Genomic DNA, 16,728 nt, shown 5'->3' with positions numbered 1-16,728 from the left:
ACTTTTATGTATTTTATTGATTTAATCTTGGGTTTTATTCACACATTGCAAAACACTTCTGGCTCCATAATGGCAACTTTAGTCTTATAATTTGCAACTCTTAAGATTCTTTTTTAACGGTTTTTTTTCCTCTTCTTCTTCATGTTATTATTTTTGTTGCACACCCTCCACCCCTCTCCCAAACACAGCCACGCCAAACCACTGCCATGTCTCTATAAATATTCTTTGGCAGCTCATTGTTTGTGTAGCTTATGTCATATTTCTATCCGGACAACTCGCAAGGGAAGTGCTGTGATCCGGCAGCCGGTAATTTGCAGTCACGTACAGTCAGTCAGCAGCATGGTGAGGATCTTAGTGGAAAACCACAGAATTTGTAACTTGCTCTTCAGGGGCTGAAGTAATTTCCCTACTGGCTTTGAGAGGGAGCCTTCTGAGCATGCGCAGAACAGCTCGGCTGGCTGCGGGCCCGGGGACAGACAGAGGTATGCCGCTCTGACTCCTGGACGGGGGGTACCGGTGAGGAAAATAACTTCAGGAGAATACAGGAATGGGATTTTTCAACCCGTTATGATGCGTTGTTGTAGATTTCAGTGGAAAATATGTAAGAATCACAAAAACGGGGCGTTATTCGGGTTACAGCTCGTTGCGTCGCGGTTGGAGAGTTTCACGCACCCCCGTCAACTCGGTGGGAATGGTTTGCCCCGGCCGTTGTCAGCCTCAGCCTACCTTCGCGAATCATTTCGCTCTTCTTAAAATGAGGCGACGCGAAGCGGCTCCTTCCGCGGCGGAGAGGGAGATGGGACTGGATTCTAGTGCCGGCGTCCGCTTCCCTGCCGTGTACATTTAGGATAGGGAAAAAGGACAGTTATTTAAAAAAAAAATAAAATAAAATTAGGGTCTTCATGAAGAGCCCTGTATCCCTGACATTATTATAATGTCGGAGGGAGCAGCCGCAGCCCGGTGCTCGCTGTACACGCTTCGTTTATTTAAGTTATTCCAGTCTGAAGCGGGAATTCAGATCGGAGACTTCCAGGTTGACAGATAAATCCGCTCCGCCGCGTCTTTTTCCCCACCTCCCGGCTGCCTCCAAAGGCTTCCCCCTTCCCATTTTAATTGATAATATTTTTCCGAAAGAAAATATTAAGAAGCCGTCACCATGTACAACACAGTTTGGACGCCGGAGAAAGCCGGCGAGGACGGGGACTGGCGGGACGTGATGATGCCCTACTCCACGGAGCTGATCTTTTATCTGGAAATGGACCAGCCGCCAGGTAAGGAGGGCCGGCTAACAGAGGCAGCTAGCCGGGGAGGAGGGGAGAGATGTCCGGCTCGGCTGGAAAGTTTTTTTTTTCTTCCCCCCAGTCAGCTCCGGCGGAGCGTAGCGACGTTTTTTTTAAAAAAAACCCTCGTGTTTTAATCTTCTTTCCTACCTTTGAATGATAATTATTTATTGACATTTTAAATATTGTCGTCCCGACACGACCCGGCTAGTTGGGACAGTTGCCCGGGGGAAGGCAAAGCTAACCTAGCTTAAACCGCTCTCGTCTCGGCGGTGGCGGCGCCAACTTCCCCCGGGATGTGAACCGTTTTCGGGGGGCATAGTTTGGGCTTTTTTGGTCGGCGTTTAAACGCCGAACACACCGGTGACAGCCGCTTAAAACCCGCTTAACTCACGGCTTATCCCCCCACCACCATCTTTTGTTAGAACCGAGCCCCCCCCCCCCCCCCCCCGGTCACATTGGCCCGGATCGCCGCGTCAGAAGCCGCCGCCGGAACACACAGGCCGGGCCATCCTTTGTATGTCCCCGCGGAAGTAACCGAAAATAATCCTGAGAATTAGTTCACGTTAAAACGCCCCCCAAAACCCTCATCTTTAACCCCCGCGTCTCGACGACGTCATTATTTTTATTTTCATTTCTTTGTGACGTTATTGCATCACATCCGAAATCCGTGTGTCGTCTAGTCCGACCCCCCCGAACCGGAATCCGGCATCGGTACCTTAGCGAAGGGGGGCCTGGGGACCGGGGAGAAGGAATGAATGAAGCCCGGGATAAAGAATCACAAGTCGCCTGGATTATTATTTAAATTTGTATTTATTTATTTAATTGTCTATCTGATCGTGTCCGCAGCTGAATGACACGCATCTGAAAAGTCATTGTGCGTGTGTCTGGCCCAACTGTCACCCTATAAATGAGCCCTTTCATTCTGTCATTCCCCCTTCATTCATTCATTCATTCATTCATTCTCCTGCAATTGTGCCAGTGTCATTTGACTCTCCCTCCTCCTTCTTCTTCTCCTCTTCTCCCCCCCAAATGGATGGCGGTGCAGATGTGGGACGTTGTGTCGTTTTCCAGGAGGGGCTGTTGAATTCTAGTTTGCCCGATAGCACTTGCCCCCCCCCCCCTCCTTCTCCTCCTCCGTCATCTTTCTTTCTTTCATTCTTCCCCTGCATCCATCCGCCCATTGAGAGGCAGCCACCAACTGCAAAGTGCTGCATCCCTTGGTGGATGATGCATTCAGTGTTCAAAATAAAAAAGAAAAAAAAAAATCCCCTTAGGTGGAGATGTTTTTATCAAAGAAACTATCGCATCGATTGAAACTACATGCATGCTGGTATGAAGACGCACACACAGACGTTTAAGTTTAGGTGCCAGCGCTCTCAGGTGTATTTTCTCATCTCGCTGCCTCTCAGGGGGGGGGACAACAATAACCGGATTCCTTGACAGGGGGCCGAATTGAAATGGACCCGTCCGATTTCCCAGCGCACTTAAACTCAACGCGCCTTCCTTTCGCCTGTAAGGCAGAATCGATTCTCCTGCTTCCAAGCATTTTTACTTCTTTTCTACGCCGTGCTAGCAGCATTGTGTCAGAGGAGCTACAGTGGAGTGAATAGACGGTGGACCTCAATGCGTCTCGGGGCTGGGGGGTTGGGGGGGTAAGTGGAACACGGTGGTTTTCTCTTTTTTTTCTCAAGCAATTCACTTAACTGCCAGCGAGCCGCTGCTTCCATTGTGCTCCCAGCCGTTTCTTGCAGTCCCATGTGTGTGTGTGTGTGTGTGTGTGTGGGCTCTTCATCCAGGCTGTGACATAACATTTCAAAAAATGCCACCCTTTGCATTTTCAAGAATGTCCCGCAGACCGATTCGTCTCCGGCGACGTCGGTGTTTGGATTTTGCGCGCAAGGTTTTACGAGTGGAAAGTTGCTACGGCTGCGGCTCGGTGTCTGGAGGATGTCCGCTCGCTCCGGGGAGAGATTCGCGGCTGGTCTTTGTCTCGCACCGGGGAGCCGCGGGTCGCCGACCTGCTCTGCGCTTTCATCTGAAGGGAAAGTGGACCATCTGAGGATGAGGAGAAGTGACGTGGGACCGGGGGTGGACGAATGGGGAGATGAAGGGTGAGGAGGAGTCACAGGGGGAGATAATAGAAAGAAGAGCCAGCGTCCCGCAGATGGTCATTAGAATATTTATTACACTGGAATTGAAATGTGAAAAGCCTCAGTGGCGGTGAGAGAGTGTGTGTGTGTGTGTGTGTGTGTGTTTGTGCACAAATGTGTGTGTGTGTGTGTGTGTGCTCACGGGATGATTAGCACAGGTGGAGTGCCCCCCCCCCCCCCCAATACACACACCCCTCCCTCCCCGGGGGAAGAAGGCAAAGCTGCGTTTCCACTGGCAACTTTGTGTGCGTGTGTGTGTGTGTGTGTGTGTGTTGTGATGGGTCTCATCTTTCAATGGAAAATCACCAAGACGTCATTGTTAAAGGACCGTTCTGGATATTTTTGAGCGCCTCTGGCCATGTTGGCGGCGCATATCTTCACAGAAGAAGTCTCTGTTGAGTTTCTATCTTTACCCTGTTTATTTATTTCCCACCCTGGATGCGGGGGTTCCTTTGAAATGCCCACGTCTGGTTTTGTGCCCGAACGATAAAACTAGAGCGATGCATTAAGCGAAATTATGATGTAACCGTAATAAAATGGCCCTTCGGAGGCCAATAATCTGCTAATTGTTCATCAGCATGGGGTCGGGCTCCTCGGCGGACCCTCATCATCGCGGACAGATCTCGATCCTACAAGTTACGTCTATAAGTTTTAATGAGAATCGTAAAAAGTCAATTATCTTAAAACTCTGTTTAAAGAGCAAATGTAAATAGTCATTTCAGAATAATTAGTATAAAATGTGTACACGTGTTTTAATGATGCTAATAATCCTAGCTGTTCCCAGTGAGGATTATTCAGATACGGATCTAAGGTTGGGGATGAGAACCTCCTCCTCCTCCTCCTGCACGACCGTTCTCCACTTGAAAAATGGTTTTCAGGTCAATCAATGAAATAGTCTGCGGAAGTGCTTTCGGGCATTCAGCGGGTTCCCCGCGTGAGTCTTGGTTGAAGGACTCGCCCCCGGCGGGTTGACCCCAGGGAGACTCGATCTGCTCTGAATGGATGGGGGGTCGTTTCTGGATGTGCAAACTGCAGCAGCTGCCTGTGGGGGGGTCCACTTGTGACCCGCACAACCCGTCATCCACCCGTCATTCCTCAGATACAAAAACTGATTCGATCGTCTACGTCTGGTCCGTTGTGGTTTGGCTGAGTTCGGATATTCAAGAGCTCATATTTCAGATTGAAGTCTGGGACGAATTCTCCTGTGGATTTTGACCCCAGGTTTCACCGATTGCGATTTTTGGGTCAACGCTGATGATCCAGAGTTATAAAATAACAGAATCTCTGCATAAAAGCGCAAAAGTGCATAAATACTCACAACTAAGTTTAGCTTAAACATCAAGCCGAGCCAGCTCTGAAGTTAAGAGATCAGCCAATCAAATCGTCTCTTTAGGCTCCGATACCCCGTGAAGGATCGCGTGGTGGCGTCCTCTGGTGGTCAGTGTGTGCCATCATTTCAGAGCTCCACACACTCTCCAGCAGCCTGCAGGGAGTGCATGTTATGATAATACAGAGTGCAACTATTTCTATCCCCTTCGCTGATTGATGGAATTTCTGAACTTTTTTTGTGGGACCATTAAATTCCTGTAAACTAAACTTTTCAGGCACGTGTGTTTTTCAAGTGTTGTGACTGAATATTAAGGTTTTAAGTGATTCTTCAATTCAGTCAGTTGAACTACCAGTGGTTATCAGCTGATCTGGTCAGCGTGGTACATTCAAGGCGACCTGTTGAGGGCAGCTCTGTGCGCGTGTGTGTGTGTGCATGTGTGTGTGTGTGTGTGCATGGTCCCTGAAGCAACACATATATATCACCCTCTCAACTCCACCTCCTTTCTTTCTTTCTTTCTTTCTTTCTTTCTCTCATGAGGTCCAACCCCCCGCTCCCCCCCTCTCCCCTCCCACCGCGCCTCCTGATTGGCTGCCGGGGCGGGCCTCCGCTCCAGGATTAGTTATCCCGTCGCCCGTCTTTTAGGATCAGTGCAACTCGCTCCTTTCTTCAGTGTGACAGAGCGGAGAGCAGAGAGGAGGAGGCAGGCGGAGGAGGGAGAGCGAGTGAGACACCGAGGGAGAGAGAGAGAGAGAGAGTGTGTGTGTGTGTGTGTGCGTGTGTGTGTGAAGGAAGGAAGGAGGGAGGAGGGAAACAGCTGAGCGACGAGTGGCAGCATGCAGCTAACGGAGAAAGTGGAGGACGGTAGGAGACGCTTCGGCTCTTTCTCTCAGCTCCTTATCACTGCCTCTTCCTCTCCCTTATTCCCACACTTCTTTTGTTTGCATTCTTCTCCACACACTTTTTCCTCTTTTGCTCCAAACTGCCATTTTTCCTCCCCTTTCCTCTCCCCCTCCGACTCCATGACGTTGCAGCACATGACTCCCGAGTGTACATGGAGTTGCTTCCCTTGCTCTTTGTGCAACTTCGCGAGGAGCCGTGGGAGTGTGGACGAGGAGGAGGAGGAGGAGCAGGAGCGACCTCCTTCCTCCCCTCTTCACTCCGAGAGCCCTCATCAATTTCGAAGAGCGGCCCCGAGTGTTTCTGACGCGACAGCGAAACTTTTCGACTCGCGTTTTATTTTTCGTCCTCCCGCCATTTTCAAGGCTAATTTGTCAAAACAGCCAGCGGACGCCTCGGCAGATTGAATATTCATCTGCTGCAGCCCCTCATGGGTATCATGAGGGGCTGAACAATCCCCATGTGTGCGCGCACTCACACGCACACACGTGTGTGTGTGTGTGTGTGTGTGTGAGTGAATGATCGTGCGCTAAAACACACCCCCATAATGTAGATGCGATAACACACCACCACCACCACCTGCAGCTCCTGACGTGAAGTTGTTTGATTTATTGATCAGCTTTCTGGTCTCTGTGTGTCATTCAGGAACTCGTGTTAGTTGAAGCTCCAGAACATCAGCTGGCAATCATGGCTTGTGTGTGTGTGTGTGTGTTGGTCGTGCGTGGGTGTGTTTACAATGTGCAAATCTGCCGGGGCTCTTTTTTTTTTTTTTTGTGTCGGTCGTGTGTGTGTCAGTCCGTGCTGACGGTCATTGTTCCAGCGAGCTGTGTGTTTTCTGTATGTGCGATGACAAGTGATCTAGCGCTGCATGTGTGCGAGTGTGTGTGGGGCTGAGCGCTGCTCCTTTGTCTGCTGAGGGGGAGGTGGGTGGAGGGAGGAGGAGGAGGAGGAGGAGGAGGAGGAGGGAGAGGCTGCGCTGACGGTCGCCTTTGTTCGCCGTCCCTCTCGCTCGATGCCTGCGCTCGACGCAGGACCCCCCCCGCCGCCGCCGCCGCCGCCGCCAACCCGGATGTTTCCTCACATTTCCACGGTGCCTGAGCAGTGCAGGCGTCCACATGAGTCCATCCCTCCCCGCTGTCTTTGTCCGGCCGCTTGTCATCGCCGACGAGAACCAGCCCGACGGAGAAACTGATGTCCGAAAGTCGTGTTTTCCCATCTCGCGCCTGCAAGTCAGCCGTCACAGACGGGTTTCTTTAGAATATTTTTAAACTATCGGTCCGTGACACTCGTCTCATGTAAATCCCTGTATGTCGGTGTCGGGAGCTCCCGGGTTCCCGTCACTTTTTGTGCACTTTTGAGATCACTTTTTCACCAGCGCTCACCCGTGCCAACCGCGAACACAGATGGTCGGGGGGGAGCAGAGAGAGGGGGTCCCCCAGAACACGCTCAAATCAGGGGCTTTGGGTTAATGAGGTCGAGTTGAAGGTCCGCTGGTCCGTCCATTGTCCCGTACTTTCTTTGTCCCACTTACTTCACAACACAAAGTGGTGCGTGTGTGCGTGTGTGTGTGTGTGTGTGATGCTAGTGACGGTGCGTCGCCTTTTGTGGTGATACTGTTGACGTTGGTCTCGCACAAGAGGATTCACCCTAAAGTTTCCTCACGTCCCGCAGAAGTGTGGCTCACCAGTTTAGATCCAAACAACAGATTGTTGGCAGAGAATTTCAGGGTGTGTGTGTGTGTGTGTGGTCAGCGTCTGAGGACAAGGCTTTGCCCCGAGGGGGGGGGGGGGTCATTCTGACGACACGTCCAGCGAATCCCTCGAACTCTGCAGAGATCATGAAATGCATGGAACCCCAGAAGCTCCTTCGAAATGTCATTACAGATTTCTTCTCTCGCCTCCACCTCGGTAATAACAGTTATTAGCCTTCTGACAGCAGCGAGCATTAAGAGCTCCGTGACGCAGATGTTGATGTCGTTTGTGTGTGTGTGTGTGTGTGTGTGTGTGTGTGTGTGTGTGTGCACGGAGGTGAAGAGGAGCGCGGCGATGAAGAGGAGGCACGTGGCCTCGCTGCGAGAGGGTCCGGACAAAACTGCTGACGGAGGGGAAACGTGCAGCTGCAAAGTGACAGTTTTGGCTCCGGCGTGTTGACGGAGTGACGGACTGACAAAGAACGGAGGGAGGGAGGGAGCGACGGAGGGATGAGGGAATGGAGGAGAGGAAAAAGTGATGAGCAGGAGAGAGTGACGGGGAACAAAGAGAGCGGGCGAGGAAGAGGAGCAGATCTTTGTCCTCGGCGTTGACTGGAGGAGACGCGGGGAAAATATGAATGCCCCGATGTTGGGATGGAAAGTCACATGTCACGTTCGCAACACGCGGCAGGAGTGTGTCTTTTTACACATTTCAATAATTACACCCATAAAACAAGTTTTTCTCAGGAGTCTGATAGTTTTCTGGAGTGGCTCTCGGTCCCTCCACGCTGACCTAGACTGACTGGGTTGATTTATTCATTTAGAGGTAATTTAATATAGATTTTCTGCGTCAATAATGAGAAAATTCTTGGTTCATTTCTGCTTATTTTTAGTGTTTTTTTTTTTTTTTTTTTTTTTTTTTTTTTTTTTAATGTTATTTTCAGCTGTATTTCTGTCGGCAAATTTTGTCTGTCTGGTAATTTCTTCAACTTTTTAAAAGTAATTTATATATATATTTTTTGTATGAGTAAACAACTGTTGAACAGTTTTAGAATTGATTACATTTTATTATTATGAAAATCAACTTGCAGCAGAAAGTACACTGGATTTAGACCGTAATTAATGATTTTTTTTTTTAATGTAAGAAAGTCCTTGGACCTTTTCAGTCACCGTGTGTTCCACTGGGAGCTCGGAGGGTGTGTATGTTCACCCTGGTGTAGTTGGACACACACACACACACACACAAACACACACGCAGCCGTGTGAAGATAACTAGGTATCCAGGCGCTGCCGGACGCTCAGGGCCAGAGAGACACTCCAGGGCCCCGAGCAGCTGCTGCAGAGTTTAGTCCATAAATCAACCATTACCTTCTCATTTGAAGACATCATTTCTGTGGGTCACGCTGCCCCCTGGTGGTGGGGATCATGTCACCCCACACACACACACACACACACACACACACACACAAACAAACCTACACTGGGAGTTCAGGTAATCTCACCTGTTCCCGAATATCCCAAGAATAAATAGAGCTCAGTCAGGAGCTTTACTTAAAAACTTTCCATGAGTTTTTAAGTAAAAAGTCAACCCCCCCCACCTGGGTGATTGATTGATTGATTGATTGATTGATTGATTGATTGATAAGCGGTTGATAAGCTCAAACATTTGTCAGTCACAGTAACCACAGGCTTTCAGAGTCTGGAATAATCTGGATTTAACCCCTTGAATATCTCACAGTGTTTAAACAATTGCCTCCTAAGACTAACCATAACAATAATAACTACTATAATAACCATAATTACTAATATTCATGTATCTGGTGTTTTTATGAGGATCAGACCGGAGCTGGGAAAGTTTTCCTACCTCTGGTGCTGCCCCCTGCTGGTAGCTTTTGCATGACACCTCAGTGTGTGTGTGTGTGTGTGTGTGTGTGTGTGTGTCTGTACACCGCAGAGTCATGCGGCGCTAACGCTTACTGCAATGGTGAATAATGATCATGTTAGCACACACACACGCACACACAAATCCTATCCTGCATCACATCTCCATCCACCAACACCTCCCTCCCAGTGCATTGTGGGAATTTCCCGCTCGCGCCGTCTCACTCCCGTATGTGCGTGTCGTCCGGTAATTTTGAGTCCAGGATCGTTCCCGGACGCCGCCGCCGCCGCCGCTCTCAGGCTGTTCCAGCACAAGGCGCCACCAGTGGCATATTTCAAGCACATTCATCAGCGTACTTTCCCCTTTTTAAAGGATTCAGTCCACGTGTGTGTGTGTGTGTGTGTGTGTGTGTGTGTGTGTGTGTGTGTGTGTGTGTGTGTGTGTGTGTGTGTGTGTGTGTGTGTGTGTGTGTGTGTGTGTGTGTGAGTGCGCAGATGGTTTGAATGATGTACACGAGCATCAACTGATTTGTGATGTAGAAGCTCTGCTGTAATTATACTGCTGTTCCCCAAACTGTATCCAGATGTGCAGCAGCCTTTTAAACTTGTGTGTGTGTGTGTGTGTGTGTGTGCGCGTGCACACGTGTAATTCAACCAGCACAAAACACACACACACACTCCTGTGTAGTTTATTTGCACACTGATGTCATTAATGAGAATTAAAGTTACAGTGCGTGATCTTCAAGTAAACAAACCTCACCCTGCAAACAAGTTGAATATCTAAATCCCGTGTTTTCAATTGAAACTCGAACGCGCCGCCGTCAGTTTCCAGACTTTTTCTGAAGATCTGCCGATCTTCTTGAGGACACTCGAGGCCAAACATCACAAATGCTAAAAGTTAGCGAAAAGTTGCTGTTGGCCGCCGGAATAGTTTTGCGTTTCCTTCTCCATCGGAGGGCCGACGTCCGGCCCTGTTCGCCAGTGACATCGGCAGCGGGAAGTCGAGACTGAAAGTTTAAGGAAAAGTTTAGTCGAGTAGAAGTATTTAAGGCTAACTCTGAAATTGATTGAACGTTTTTTGTTTATGTAACCAGTTTATATGGATTGAACTTCCCAGGGAAAGTTGGATTTTTATATTTTTGAACCCTCCCTCTCCCAAGAGCAATGAGATTTTATCTTTTTTTTTTTTTTTTTTTTCCTTGAAGGAAAAACACCGCACTGAATGCGTCGGGGCTCGGAGGGTTAACGCTGGCCGGCACCGCGGCCTGTAAGGCCGTAAAAGTTAACGGCGATTAGAACCACGAGGGGAAACGCAGGGTCGTAAATGGGACGCGCGGGAAGGGGACGAAAAAAAAATCCTAAAAGTGCATGTAAGCACCCGGAGCTGCAGCCAGATCTCCTGCGATCGCTGATCGGCCTGATTAAGGGGCAGCCGTGGCTCGTAACTCTGTGTGTGTGTGTGTGTGTGCACACGCGTGTGTGTGTGTGTTTGTGTGTCGTAGAGGGATAATTGCAGTGTTGATGAACGGCCCGTGTTCGTCACGCCGCTGTGTTTCCTGTGTGATTAATACGTAGTTTGTCTCCAGCTGCAGTTCCGTGTGTGTGTGTGTGTGTGTGTGTGTGTGTGTGTGTGTCTCGGGGGGGGTGATGTCGTTCTCTGCTGGAAAAATTTCAACACTTTGATGGGAGCACATCTCAGGTTCCATCAGAGGCCAAAGGGTAAACAGGAAGTGGAGTGTCTGAAATAATAAAAGTCTCTTTCTGTGTGTGTGTGTGTGTGTGTGTGTGTGTGTGTGTGTGTGTGACCCCCAGCTCTTCCTCCCAAGCCGGCCAAGACCCAGCAGGCGTCCTCGGTGGTAGGAGGGGGCGGCAGCAAGGATGGGGGCGCTGGAGCCTCGCTGCAGGAGGCCGAATGGTACTGGGGAGACATTTCAAGGTAACTCAGAACTTCAGTCCCGTCAAAAATAAGCGTGGAAATTAAGTATAAGAAAAGACGAAACCAGAGTTTAACTATTTTACGAGATATTATATACAGTATTTGGACAGATATGGAAATCAAAGGTATACGCACTCTGCTGAGAGGATTCAGCGGCTCAACACACACACACACACACACACACAGTCGAGCTGAAAAACGCTGATCAATTATTTGAATTTTTGTTTCACTGGAAATGAGTGACCGGCTAAAAGAGTGCGGAAGCGCATCCCACGTTTGCTGAGCGGCGTCCTCAGACGTTCTAGATGAGTCAGATGTTTGTTTTGCAAACAAGAGCTCGACCCCTGCGTGCGGGTTCATCATCTGGACAGACGCTCCTCCTCCGTGGAGCCCTCGGCTCCTGCAGGGTCTCCTCGGCTGGAGGTGCCATCAAAGCAGCGGGCTGCTTGTTTGGAGGCGGACCTTCTAGTGGACGGTTCCCTCTTTGGATCTTTGTCTGCGATAGCCTGACGGATGAATATCTCACCCGCCCACAGACCAAACTGTGTGTGTGTGTGTGTGTTCAGGGAGGAGGTGAACGACAAGCTGAGGGACATGCCTGACGGGACCTTCCTGGTGAGGGATGCCTCCACCAAGATGCAGGGAGACTACACACTCACGCTGAGGTAAGCAGAGCGCACGATGGGAAGTGAGACAAGCTGCCGGCGGCGACGGAGGAGGAGGAGGAGAAGGAGAAGGAGGAGAAGGTCACCAGGGTCTGGTGTCCTTGCAGGAAAGGCGGCAACAACAAGCTGATCAAGATCTACCACCGCGACGGCAAGTACGGCTTCTCCGACCCTCTGACCTTCGGCTCGGTGGTGGAGCTGATCAGCCACTACAGACACGAGTCCCTGGCCCAGTACAACACCAAGCTGGACGTCAAGCTCATGTACCCCATCTCACGCTTCCAGCAGGTGGGCACACACACACACACACACACACACACACAAAAGGCAATAACATTTTCCACCGCTGTCTGAAGCTCGGTTTTCTCAAAAGGTTTTTGTTTTATCCAAAGGAATCTAAAAATAATGTTAATTGGTTTTTAAAACGCCGCAATTGACAAAAACCTCAGTTTTGTTTTTTTGATGATTACTTATTAGATTAGAAGCTTCGACAAAAACCATCGGAGTTGTTTATGCAACACTGTCAAGTAGCTGTGGTGCGTTCAGGGACCCTCGTGTTTTGGAACATCTGATAAGGACCAGAACCTGCTCGCTCATCGGAGGAAGCCATAAACACATTTCAGTTGAACGTCTTTTCAAGCCTGATTGGATGTTTGAGCACTTTGATGCGACACACACACACACACACACACACACACACAAATACACCCCCCACCTTTGCTGCGCCCCAAAGTGCAGCGCCAGCAGGATCGCCGCTCTGAAATATGGCTCTGCTCTCCAGGAAACGGCGCCCGTCCCGCCGTGTCAGAGACTCCGCGCTCGCCACGCGCTTCATTACTCAGAGCGCCGCCGCGGTCGTGGGTGGTTTATTAACGAGCCCGTTCGCCGGTTGTCCTCCGTAAGCGGAACGGGAGGTGAAGGGAGCAAACGCGCGGCGTTTTATTTCACCGTGCTTATTTCTAAATCTGGACCCTCCCAGGACCAGCTGGTGAAGGAGGACAACATCGACGCCGTGGGCAAGAAGCTGCAGGAGTATCACAATCAGTACCAGGACAAGAGCAAGGAGTACGACCGGCTGTACGAGGAATACACCAAGACGTCGCAGGTGTGTGTTCCCGCTCGTGTTCTCCGGGTCCCGGTCCCGGTCCCGGTCCTGACCCTTTTGCCCCGTCTCTGCCCAGCAGGAGATCCAGATGAAGCGGACGGCTATCGAGGCCTTCAACGAGACCATCAAGATCTTCGAGGAGCAGTGTCACACGCAGGAGCGCTACAGCAAGGAGTACATCGAGCGCTTCCGCCGAGAAGGCAACGACAAGGAGATCGAACGCATCCTGATAAACTACGAGAAGCTGAAGTCCCGCCTGGGCGAGATCCACGACAGCAAGGTGAGGCTGGAGCAGGACCTGAAGACCCAGGCCCTGGACAACCGCGAGACCGACAAGAAGATGAACAGCCTCAAGCCCGACCTCATCCAGCTCCGCAAGATCAGGGACCAGTACCTCGTGTAAGCCCACCAGCCCGGATGGACACACACACACACACACACACACACACAGAGCGAGTAATCTTCCATGGCTCGCTGTTGTTGACGTTTGCATGCGCCGACACGCCCACGTTACTTTATTGAATTTTTTTTTTTTTTTGAATTTGCGCCGAGACATGAAGCATCTCTACCACCAACCGGTGGCCCGGCACGTGCACTGCAGCACCTCTCCTACTGCCTCTGTGCACGGAGAGCTTTTTCCAAATCCTCCGCAGGAGGAACTGTGAAACACCATCGACGTTTATTTTCCTTTGGGTTTCGCTTAAACCGGTCGGTAACAACGTCGCTCGTCCGGGTTTTCTGGGTTTTCGGGCGGAATTCTTTGTTTCTTTTTCTAAACTCCAGTGGAAACCGAGCCGTTTTTTATTCATTCAGAATAAACAAGCTGACTTTTCTCGTCTGGAGCGAAAGGCGGCGCTCGGATTAACGTTCTCTCTCTCCTCCCCCTCCAGCTGGCTCAATCACAAAGGAGTCCGTCAGAAAAAAATCAACGACTGGCTGGGAATCAAGAACGACAACACCGACGAGTGAGTCCCGACCTCCCCTTCCTCTTTCGGCCGCCGCCGCCGGGCCGCGATCTAACCGGTCGGTTGTCACGGCGACAGGGGCTACTTCGTGAGCGAGGAGGACGAGAACCTGCCTCACTACGACGAGAAGAGCTGGTTCGTGGGGGACCTGAACCGGACGCAGGCGGAGGAGCTGCTGCTGGGGAAGCCCGACGGAGCCTTCCTCATCAGGGAGAGCAGCAAGAAGGGCTGCTACGCCTGCTCTGTGGTGTGAGTACCCGCAACGCACCGCAGATAGCGTAGCGCAGGGGTGTCAAACATACGGATCATTTTGAAAGTGAAAAAAATGCATAAAAGACAAGGATTTATTTATTTTAATTAAATGCTATTCAAGATTTCTCCACTAGGGGGCGCACTATTTGGGTCAGAGGTGACGACAATCTCAGACGTTATCAATGCACCACCTGCTGCTTGTTATGACCTTGTTTCTACCCTGTTCTCCGCCTCCCCGCTACGCCCTCATTAGCCAAAATGTCGTTATCAAAAGAGAGAAAAGTAGTTAAAGAGTGTAGAATTTTCAAAGAAAAACGGACTACGTCCTATTTATTTACGGAGACGCACGGGAAACCTTCGTGCTTGGCGTGTTTGCAAAAAGTTTCGGTATTTAAAGAATATAATATACGGCGCCACTATGAGACTCATCAGAGCGAAAAATATGACAGCTTGCAAAGAAAACTGAGAGGAGATCAGATCAACCAATCGCTGGCGTGTCTGAGGAAACAGCGTCCACTTTCACCCACAGCAGAGAAATCAGCGAAGCAGCGGTAAAAGCCGGCTAGCTAATTGCCAGCGAAAAAGTACAATTTAAAGTTAGTCACCAGCTTCACTACTAAAGAGTATGGTGGAATTCAATTTTCATGCAACTCCATACATTTTCAGTATGTGTTTGCATGTTTTATGGATGAAGTTTACACATTTACAGGACAGGTAAATACTTTCTTCCTTACACATTTAATAGCACTCTTTTTAGTTTGTAGTGTGTAGGCAGGGATTCAATTTAGATTTTATATGCACATGTGTAAATAGTTTAAAAATCCCTTTCTTTATATGTCTCATTTAATCTTAAGGTGCATTACTATATTTTTCAATACCAATTACTTGTTAAAGTTTTGTGCCTTTGTAAGATCAGTGGGATCACATGATTGCAATGCAAACATGTGAATGATAGAAGTAAATTTCACTTTTGTCCAAGGAAATATGAGGTGTTTCATGAAATGTTTTGTAAAGGGATTGTTCCTAATGTTCTTGTACTTCTTTACACCAAAACAGAGAAAAGACATGATATTTTGGTCATTTATTGCTGAGTATGCTATTATTTTAACGGTCCGGCCCACTTGACATCTACCAAGGCCGTATGTGGCCGCCATGAGAAATGAGTTTGACGCCCCTGGCGTCGCGCCTTATTGTTTAGCTGTTTAGCTAATTCCAAAGCGGCGGAGAAGAGAGACGAAATGAGACGCACGAATCGGACTCGGTTTAATCTGACTTTTTTTTTTTTTTTTTTTAACCCGCAGCGTGGACGGCGAGGTGAAGCACTGCGTCATCTACAGCACGCCGCGGGGCTTCGGATTCGCCGAGCCCTACAACCTGTACGGCAGCCTGAAGGAGCTGGTGCTGCACTACCACCAGACCTCGCTGGTGCAGCACAACGACTCGCTGAACGTGAGGCTGGCCTACCCCGTCCACACACAGATGCCCGCCGGACACAGATGAGCCGGCCGGGACCGGGTCAGGGAGGGAGGGGGGGGGCGGACACACCGGACGACCCCCCCCTAACATCCCTCCCGTTACCATAGTGACAGGTATAGATAGAGCGAGAGAGAGAGAGAGAGAGAAAGCGAGCGAGAGAGAGTGAAAGTTGCTGCAGTTCCCACGACGGCCACTCGGAGTTTATATATTTTTACACGAACAATCGGAGGGCATTCTTTCTAAAGACTGCTTGATTTGCACAAGGAAGTTCTACACGTTTGTGAATGTGAAAAAAAAAAAAAAAAGATTAAGAAATAACAAAAAAAAAAAAAAAAAAAAAAAAAAAAAGGACGATAAACAACCCAAGGAAAGGAAGGAAAAGAAGGAGGCGGAGAACTTCAGGTTGACACCCCCCACCCTCCCGCTGCTACCTAGAGCTCCAGCTGAGACCTTCTGACCCTCCGCCGCCGCCGCCGCCACCAAACATTCCCGTCCTTCTTCTTACCTCCCGCCGTCGTTACGACCTCCTCCTCAGTTGGCGTCCGCCTTCTTTTTTTTTTTTTTTTTTTTTTTGTGTTCCGTTTTTCTCCCCGGACTTGTTCGTACGAGGAGCCGATGAAGATGATGATGATGATGATGTCACGTGTCAGTTCTGCCCCCCTTTTTTTTGTTGTTGTTGTTTTTTTTTTTTGTTTGTTGTTTTGTACAACAGTAATGTAGCATAACGAGACAACGGACACTGTCCAGTGTTCCTCCATGTAGACTGCTGCTGATTGGGAGGGGGAGGGGGGTACACACACACACACACACACACACACACACCGGTTTCCTAGGCTTGCTTTGATACTAAACTGTAGAATTTGAGATATTTGCTTTTTGCTGCATCGTTGTGCTTGCCAGTGTTTCCATGGCGACGTCACTGATCAGAACCAGAGACCAAAGGGTGTGTGTGTTTGCGTGTGTGTGTGTGTGTTTTATGAATGAGTTCGATGTGTTTGAGGCCACTCACTCAGAAACCAAGCTTTGGATGCCTTTTTTTTTTTGTTTGTCCTTGTTCATGGTGCGGGGAACCAAGCGGATCTATGTCCTCCCGTCGAA

The 16,728-nt window shown here is 49.6% G+C and overlaps 1 protein-coding gene across 4 annotated transcripts; it reads left to right on the top strand.

Annotated features, from left to right (window-relative positions):
• The first annotated feature begins 737 nt into the window (after positions 1-737).
• On the top strand, positions 738-15,754 carry LOC147237106 (phosphatidylinositol 3-kinase regulatory subunit gamma-like). Of its 4 annotated transcripts, none has more exons than XM_086144168.1 (9): positions 738-1,271; positions 11,044-11,167; positions 11,734-11,832; positions 11,940-12,120; positions 12,812-12,937; positions 13,014-13,336; positions 13,828-13,902; positions 13,981-14,151; positions 15,456-15,754. In XM_086144168.1, the coding sequence occupies exons 1-9, from the start codon at positions 1,157-1,159 to the stop codon at positions 15,652-15,654; spliced, it is 1,413 nt and encodes a 470-aa protein (XP_086000294.1). In that variant the 5' UTR covers positions 738-1,156; the 3' UTR covers positions 15,655-15,754. The 4 variants fall into 4 exon arrangements, with proteins under 4 accessions (XP_086000294.1, XP_086000304.1, XP_086000321.1 ...); XM_086144178.1 differs by having other exon boundaries at positions 739-1,271; positions 13,017-13,336; XM_086144195.1 differs by lacking the exon at positions 738-1,271 and adding an exon at positions 5,433-5,624 and having other exon boundaries at positions 13,017-13,336.
• The last annotated feature ends 974 nt before the right edge of the window (positions 15,755-16,728 follow it).

This window comes from Fistularia commersonii, chromosome 1 (genome assembly GCF_037954325.1).
Source record: "Fistularia commersonii isolate RoL2024-O1a breed Wild chromosome 1, RoL_Fcom_v1.0, whole genome shotgun sequence".
NCBI classification, from domain to species: Eukaryota; Metazoa; Chordata; class Actinopteri; order Syngnathiformes; family Fistulariidae; genus Fistularia; species Fistularia commersonii.
This window is presented reverse-complemented; position numbering and strand designations above follow the sequence as displayed.

Bases quoted from the DNA above. Each gene is read 5' to 3' on its own strand.
- LOC147237106 (XM_086144168.1), top strand. From the start codon at position 1,157: ATGTACAACACAGTTTGGACGCCGGAGAAAGCCGGCGAGGACGGGGAC. The intron at 1,272-11,043 runs GTAAGGAGGGCC...TGTGACCCCCAG, and splicing joins GGAAATGGACCAGCCGCCAG to CTCTTCCTCCCAAGCCGGCC. The intron at 12,938-13,013 runs GTGTGTGTTCCC...GTCTCTGCCCAG, and splicing joins AATACACCAAGACGTCGCAG to CAGGAGATCCAGATGAAGCG.